The sequence below is a fragment of the Lethenteron reissneri genome, chromosome 49 (assembly GCF_015708825.2).
Source record: "Lethenteron reissneri isolate LAM-NWPU_2019-01 chromosome 49, ASM1570882v1, whole genome shotgun sequence".
Lineage (NCBI taxonomy): Eukaryota > Metazoa > Chordata > Hyperoartia > Petromyzontiformes > Petromyzontidae > Lethenteron > Lethenteron reissneri.
The window spans coordinates 10691325-10699675 of NC_083827.1; the positions used below are offsets into that span (position 1 = coordinate 10691325).

Here is an 8351-nt window from a genome sequence, read left to right on the forward strand (position 1 = left end):
TGTGTACAGTAGTTTAATAACGCTTCCCTTTTTGTTGAACCATAACATTTCATAATACTAACCGTATGGGCATTTAAATAGTGAATTTTTGTTTCAACTTACGAATAGATCAAGGTAACTAATCCAGTTCGAAAGTGGATGACTGATCTACAATATTTCTTATGAGTTTAACAATGCTTCCCCTTGTTGAACCATAACATTTTATAACACGGTGACCGCACGTGCCTTTAAATACGGCACATTGCTGTGTTCCCGACTTATGAGCAGTTAGACGGAACCCGTTCGTAAGTCGGGGACTACCATACGAAAAACATATGCCCCTGAAAATATGTATTGTAAGTCCAAAATGAGCATTAACGTCACAGAGGAAATTGTTATTACTATTTTACTAAACTATTTCATTTTACCAGGTAAGGCCCACTGAGCTATATAGCTCTTTTTAGAAGCGGCCTGGCCGCAAATGATAGCTCAACAAAGTGGCTTATCACGTGGAAATGTATCGCAGCCAAATACTCGAAACATATTATTCCAAATGTGGAGGTAAACACCAGAGGACCCGGAGAACAATCCGCGTAACGACGGGGAGAGACACGCAAGCTCCAAATATATCGGCGTCGGTGTCAAGATTGACCTCAACCTCCTGTATACCAGGCGAGGCAGTAAACATCTCGCCCACGCGAATACCACGGTGGCGAGATGTTAATATGTACTCAAAGCACTCTGGGAGCAAGCTGCTTTCAAGTTGTTCGGAGCAGGATGCAATGTAAGACTACTGCTCAAACTCCACAAATGTTACTGTGCAACACAACTGATTAACATCAGTGGGGAATGTAACACAATAAATAAGCAATCCGCCTCGTTCACATGTCCTGACACTCTACCTAACTCGTAGACATTTGTTACACATCCAATCAGCTACTTGGGGTGTGTCTCAGTGGCAGCATTGGTTCAACACAAAGCAGGCGATAGATCCGCATTCGAGATTCAGTGTCTCCTCGCCCAGTTCGGTTTGCTTGAACCAGAGTTGGTGGCTGGCAGATATTTAAAGGCAATCTTTCATGCTGCCTGTTTTGATGCACTTTACCTGCAACCGTCTTGCACATTCTTCAACAAGTAAAACTTAATAAAGTCACAGCACTCATGTTTTAATATATATTTTATTTTTATCATGAGAATATTTAGCATGATTGATTTAGATCAAAATATCAGCATAAAAAAACCTTCAACTGCTCGTTCCAACAGGCACTTCACTCTTGACGCTTAATGTCACGACTTGCACAAACAGTGCAGAGATGATGGCAGCATTATTTCCGTGTTGTATTGCATTTTATTGCTAATTCTTGTTTGATAAACACACAAAAATCAACCTCTTCATGTTAGTAAAAGGCACCGTTGAGTGTTAAGGCAATCAAACAGTTTACTCGTAAAAATGTGCAAGAGCTCTCGCATAATGCTGTTCCTGGTTTCAAGTGCGATGATCTCTTCTCAGTAAACCAGCTCCAAATACTGACACGAGGTGCGCAAGTTTCCAGCTTTAAGCAGATCAAAATTAATATAATACCGTCTTCCCTTTTCACGGCCACAGGAGGTGCAGCACGTGGATGACAAACTACAAGTGTACCAGTTGTCAGTTAGTCGTGTCAGTTTTTCCTTGGAATTATCCGGCTGCTTGATTTGGCCTAAAACTTGTTTGTGAACCGTCATGTAAATTCCTCCATTGGTATGTTCGCCAAGCAAGCCTTTTTTTCGTATCAATTTTAGAACTCAACAGACCAAGAAGAGTCATTTTCAATAGCGTCCTGGGTAAGACAATAATGTCAAATGATAAACACTCATGAATGAAGTTGGTCCAACGTCCCAAGATAGGACAAGCGCTTCGGATATTGCGACTGCCGGTTCCTGGCTGCCGCCCCCCTTCGTGGTTCACCACGCGCAAAAATAAATCACGTTACAAATTCCTACAGCGTTTTGAGGTGGAATTTGTATGTCACGATTGGCTATGTATGGTGCAAAAGAAGTTCAGCATGTACAACTAAAATTAATCATTGATATAACGGATACGACAGGATAAGATATGCATTATAGGTATGAATTGCACTATCTAGTGATGTACTAGACGTTTTCATGTATACAATGACATCAGCACAAAATCTCCAAATCAGCATTTTTACGAAATTCAAAGCAAGTCTGTTAACGTGTGGTTTAAGATTTGATCCATTTACAAAAGTGCAAACTAATACTATAGATCTCCCTTTGCATGTTATTTATACTTCATCACCAATTCATCAGCATCATTAAACCACTGACAGATTTTGCTTTGGCTCGTATTGGTACATTTCACTTACACGGACTGAGGATGTCAACTTTTGTATTACACTCCTACATGTAGCAGTGCTGCAAACACAATAGTAGCGCTTATTTTGAGTTCCTGAGAGAGGAAATCAACAGAGAGAGAGATGTTTTCCACTGCTTAGAATTACATTCAGAGACACATAGGTTGGAGAACATACACATGTCAATGACGTCCAAACATTTGAGGAAAAAAAAGAAAAAAAAGAAAAAAAAGAAAAAAAAGAAAAAAAGAAAAAAGAAAAAAAGAAAAAGAAAAAAAAGAAAAAAAAATGGACGTGGACAGGACGCATCACGGCTAGAAGGGATGATGGCCGATGGTGTAGAATGGAGCGGCAGCCGAGGGATAACACGTGTTCGTTTCATCCTTTGGCTGTACTATAAATGGCCAAGCCACTCAAGTAGGCAACTATGGTAACATATCTCATTCCAGGCCAGAGCGTGGTGTCCCTTCATAAACTAGGGTTGTCACAAACGATAACCCGCAAACCGTTGTCAAAATTACCGGTTCTGAAAGTCGGGGACGGCCATACAATTTCAGTGGAATTTTAGTCATGAATGCGCACCGATTCAAATGCACAAACATACAAACAGTACAGCAAGTGGGGGACAGGCATTGGAGTGAGGGAATTAATCAACTTTCCCAATTATTTCAACTGCTGTGCCACGATATGGAATCAAAACGGTGACCTATGGATTGCAAGTCCGGTGCGCCACTCACCATTATACCATGGCAGCTCCCTTTCTCAGTTAAAGAGGTAAACATGTTATATGTTTTTGTTTTGCTAGAGACACTGTCTATGTGCAGCACACCGATAACCGATGTTAATACTGGGTTAAGTTTCATGCGGTTACCACCGGCAAAACAAACATTACTTTAACAACCCCTCTATAAATGTTTCGGTCACCTTTTGCACAAATCTACGACATCTTTGTGACCTGCAGAGAATGGACGCAGCTGCTCAGGGTGTCCACGGTTCTCTGCACAGCCATTATAACGACGACGACGTTGGCTTTTCACTGGAGATGTTGTTGGATGACCCACTCTTTAAGAGACAGTGGGCTGCGGCACCCCAGCACCTCGGCGCCCCTGCAGTCGCTGCAGCCTCGCTTCGCTCTCCCTCTTGTCCAAGCCCAACTGCCAGGACAGGTGCACGTTTGCACTTAGCAGAGCGACAAGAAGGTCGCCCCACTGCCCGCCGTTCGCCTTCCTCGATGCGACTCCACCCGAGCCCTCGACGCCGGGGCCACCCCGATCTTCGGCGGCCGTGTTGGCGTCTTCGTCGTCATCGTCCTCATCGTCAGCGGAGCCCATGACCTGGAGGGCTCGCTGGCAGTGTCCCTGCGCTTCGTTTCGTCTGCCCAGTGCTTGACAGCACGCCGCCAGTGCAGACAGCGTGGGAGGAAGCTCCCACTTGTGTGATGAAGGAGGAATGATCTTTTCCTGCACAGGAAAGAATAAAATGTCCCAAAGTATCGCATTGTAAGGTTTCATGCCTCTTAATGTACGTTCCAAAATGTACACTTTTACAAATGGCTCACAGGGCGATGACATGACCCAGCAGTTCCATGTTGGTTGATCTTGTTGCAGGACACCGTGGTTAATACTTCTTTGCGTAGTATTTTATGGTTAATTTCGCACTGCACATAGCCAACCGTGCTCATCGGAGGTGCAGGGAAAAAAAACAAGGACACAATAACTAAACACAAAAAAATACTACACGCTGTGTGCTACCGGAATTATGGTACAAATATGCCGAATTAAAAAAATGACCCGTATATTATTTAATTGCGATCACATATACCAGCATCACCACCCCTTACTGCAGACTCTTGTCTGTGAAACATATGTACCCAAAATGAGTGTTAAACATAAAAAAGTACCTGCAGATGCAAGGCATTGGTGAGGCTCTGCAGGGCTCCATCGTAATCCCCTCCGCGGATTGCACTGTGTCCAGCTTTTAAATCCGGCAGGCAGAAGAAAGCCCAGAGGCTGGGGGTGCCACGTACGGAGGGTATCTGCGTGATGTGTGACAGGTATTGCTCGAATGCCCGACTTCGCCGAGCTATCGTCACGGCCGTGAAGTTCCCGGCGATTTTCTTGGAGGGAAACGAGACCGAAGAGAGTTGTCTGGCGCACTGGCGGCGGTAGCGCGTGTTGTTGTCATCGTTGTCGTCCGATTTGTCGCCATTTGCAGGGGCAGAGCGGAGGAGGGCCTTGTGCAGGTGGGAGAAATCTGAGTACCGACGGTTGATGGACGCCTTCTTGTCATCGAGACAGCCATTCGCTACTACGAGCACAGTGTACAGCTGCAAACAAAGACAAAGATCCCCCATATAGCCTAAACAGACTGTTGAGGCAAGTGCTGTTAGTAAGCACCTATGAAGGCTGGTATGGCACACGAGGGCGTGGGTGGCCAACACCACGCCTGGCCGCCTTCGTCTCCCCAGTTGTGATGTTTACACACCACACCAGGTACTCATTTGAGGCTGAGTCGAACTAGGGGAGGCCCAGGACCGGTTCAGATAATCGCCACTGGTGTTGGCAGTGAGCGGGAATTGAACTCGGGTCGCCGGGTTTGTTGCGCAGCGCGCTAACCGCTACTCTACCGCTCCCACAGTTGCACGCGCACATACACGCACCGGTATTGGTGATCAACAACAGCAGTCACTTCTACAGAAAATATTTACCGAGCGGTTTAATCTTGAATGGCTTAATAATACTGGGACCGAATAAAGCTTGAATCGTGTTGTACATCTGCACACTTCTGCAGGAAACCCATTTTTAGAGACAAATTGCTTTGACTTATGTCGTTTTAATATTCGTTGCAACTTTCAGGAACATATCCCCCAGGTACACTGAGGTATTACTAAATTACTAATCTGCATAAGGAGGCATCGAAGAAGCTTTGTTTTCTTTTCCGTGCCATAGCTTGTTTAACGCCAAACAATTATTACATTGCACAGCACAATTATTACTTCTGCTATACAAAGCATACATTCGGCCAAAGTTGGAATCCTGCTGTTGTCATATCTGGGGTGAAGCCCCCAATTCCTACCTCACTTGCACTTGACAGAGTTCAAGGCGTGCCAACCAATAACACCGCGGAAAATTGCCTTGGGTGCAATATGCTGCCTTGTAATCGTATTCTTCACTGCGGCTCGGATTCTGGTGTCTACCAATAAAAAAGCTAAATTGGGTCAATGGCAGGTGTTTGGAACCATTGGCCCAACGTGCCATGTTTTGGGAAAGGCCTTTGTGATTCTTTGCTAAAATGCAGTTGGCTGAAAACAGGCCCAAAGGCCCAACACATTAAGCACCCAGCAACAAACAGTCCTACCAAAGTTGAAATAATTACGTTGTTAATACGCGTCTTGAATTGAGAGAGGTTGTTATATAAGAGCTTTGGAAAAGGAGACGCTGGGAGGGTATCCAAAGTGGAGCACTGTGGGGGAACAAGCAGAGAGAGAAGTTTGGCGATCTGCAGTGTGGTGGTTGAACACTGTCCCGACGGGACAAAATAGTCTCGTAGACCGAGTTCTCAACACGGGTGGAGGATTCGATGTGTGAAGTTGACGGGAACACTATAACCATGGGTAGTTACATTATCGAAGTGATAAGGAAGCTACTGAACGCTGGCGAGCGAGTGACTGGTGCAAATGAGGGTGCCCGCTTGGACGACACGTATAATTGCGCACCACGTATTTGGAGCCGGACTCCTGCACCACGTTCGCTGCCACCACCTCGAAGGTGAGCGAGTCGCCGCGCTGCTGCTGCCGCCGCTGCTGGTCGCGCTTGCACCGGAACGAGGCCTGCAGGGCACTGGTGAGCCGTGTCGAGTCATCTGCTCCGTCTCCTGTCCGTGACGCACATTTGCATGTCTGTCGGCAAAAAGTACTACTCCAATGCCCAGGGCAATGTTCACATTTAAAATTGATTTCCTGCTCAAATGAGCATTCGCGCAGCGCTCAATCTCATGTTTACGGCTCTGAATGAGTGGTAGAAATTCCACATTCCTATGACGAGGGTAAGTCTATCCATAGGACAACAAGTGTTGACTTCTCCCAATTTGTACTTCTTTTATAGACGGAGGACGGACGGATGGCGGGCTGAGTAAACTCCCAATCCCAAATTGAATTTGCAACCTTTACGTGGTGAGCCAATCTGCTGCTGTATAGCACGGGTCAGGAGATTCTCCTGGGACAGCAGACTCATGGGGTATTTGACGATTCTCAAGAAACCATATCTATAAACCTCTTAGTTCATACCTGTCAATCCCTTACCAGTGCCTACCTTATTACAGACCAATTCAGACCTTACTGGTCACCCCGTGCCCCTTGTTCATCCTACAAAGTCCCATCGCAAGGGAGAAAGACAAACAAAAAGACAAACAAAAATCGTCCGCATTGAAACGGCTCTACGCCGCATGGACCTGAAAACTCGTATTTCCCTGTACACGACTACGGGGTAAACCGTACGGGCTGGCAGCCGTGTAAGTTCAACAGCGTTGGTTCAAGGCAGCCTGGGCCCTGCTAGCGAGACACTGAATGTCCACACCAGCCCACGGCTCTCGCTTGCGTTGACCCAATGCTGCCGATGAGACGCGCTTCGCAGGAAGCCGAGTGCCCCGTGTGCTCAAGTCGGGTGTCTGGTGGCGTGGGCGCAACAGGAGCTGCGCTCAAACCGCGCGCGTACCCGCCGCCTGCTCGCCTCCTCCTCCTCCATCTCCTCCTCCTCCATCTCCACCTCCACCTCGTCCATCTCCTCCTCGTCCTCCTCCTCCCCCCGCCGCGAGCTCCACCTCCGCCGGGAGCCGCCCGCACTCGGCGTGCTCCGGCGTCGCTCTCCCGGACTCGTCCGAGTCGCCCCTCGAGGGACCTCGCGGCGTCTCGGACGAGTCGAAGCTCAGGGTGCCCCCGAGGCGCGCGGCCACGCGGCACGCCTCCTCCTCCTCCTCGTCCTCGTCCTCCAGCCCCGGGGCGACGTCCCCCGGCCGCGACTCCGGGCCGGGGGACCCTCCCCGGCCACGGCTCTTCTTGCTGCCGCCGCGGAGCTTGCGAATGATCCTGGAGGCCATGGCCATGGCTGTCGGGGTGCGGAGCTCACCGGCTGGCGGCGGCGGATGTACGGGTTGAGAGACACTGACGGGACACACATGGGAGGGGGTGGCAGGAGGCGGTCACTCGTGGCACCGCAGCTAAGAGGTCTCCGCCTTCTCCAGCGGGTCTCCGTCTGCCCCCGGCGCGGCCAGGACTGTCACCACCGGCAAGGCCGCCGCCGGAGGCAGCGCCACGAGTCGCATCACGGCTGCCACTCGCTCGGTCAACACGCAGAGGCCAATTCCGGCACTGCCCTCGCTAAACAACAACAACAGCAGCAGCAGCAGCAGCGAGTTTACCCGGAGCCTTACCGTGGCTGCTGCCGCTACTCATGCGGGGGGGGAGCCGCGGGGTCCTCCAGTCGCCCGCTCCGCCGCGTCCCTCCTCGCATCGCGACTCCACCAAAGGCGGCGTGAGGGGGGGGGGGGGTGACACGCGGGGTTGGATTCCCTACAGCGAATAGGCCCCGCCCCGCGCTTGCCGTTTGTATTCCCTACAGCGAATAGGCCCCGCCCCCCGCTTGCCGTTTGTATTCCCTACAGCGAATAGGCCCCGCCCCGCGCTTGCCGTTTGTATTCCCTACAGCGAATAGGTCCCACCCCGCACTTGCCGGATTGTATTCCCTACAGCGAATAGGCCCCACCCCGCGCTTGCCGTTTGTATTCCCTACAGCTCTTGGGCGACAACGGCCGCGTTCCCGTTTTTGTATTCCCCACAGCGGACACGCGGCTGCGTGACGCCTGCCGCGGCTCGGGCGCTCTCGAGAGCGTGGTGGGAGCGGGGGGAGGGGCTTGGGGGGGGAGCGGGGGGGGCGGGGGGAGGGGCTTGGGGGGGGGCTTGAGGGGGGCTTAGGGGGGGGGGGAGCGGGGGGAGGGGCTTGGGGGGGAGCGGGGGGGAGGGGC

General features: G+C 50.1%; 1 protein-coding gene across 1 annotated transcript; it reads right to left on the reverse strand.

The window, feature by feature from the left end:
• Positions 1–1140: 1140 nt before the first annotated feature.
• Positions 1141–7941, reverse strand: LOC133354884 (sorting nexin-21-like). Its single transcript, XM_061572036.1, has 5 exons — positions 7761–7941; positions 7046–7491; positions 6049–6206; positions 4234–4659; positions 1141–3793 (listed from the first exon to the last, which is right to left on the reverse strand). Exons 2-5 carry the CDS (start codon positions 7431–7433, stop codon positions 3398–3400), a joined length of 1368 nt encoding a protein of 455 aa, XP_061428020.1. The 5' UTR covers positions 7434–7491; positions 7761–7941; the 3' UTR covers positions 1141–3397.
• Between the last annotated feature and the right edge of the window lie 410 nt (positions 7942–8351).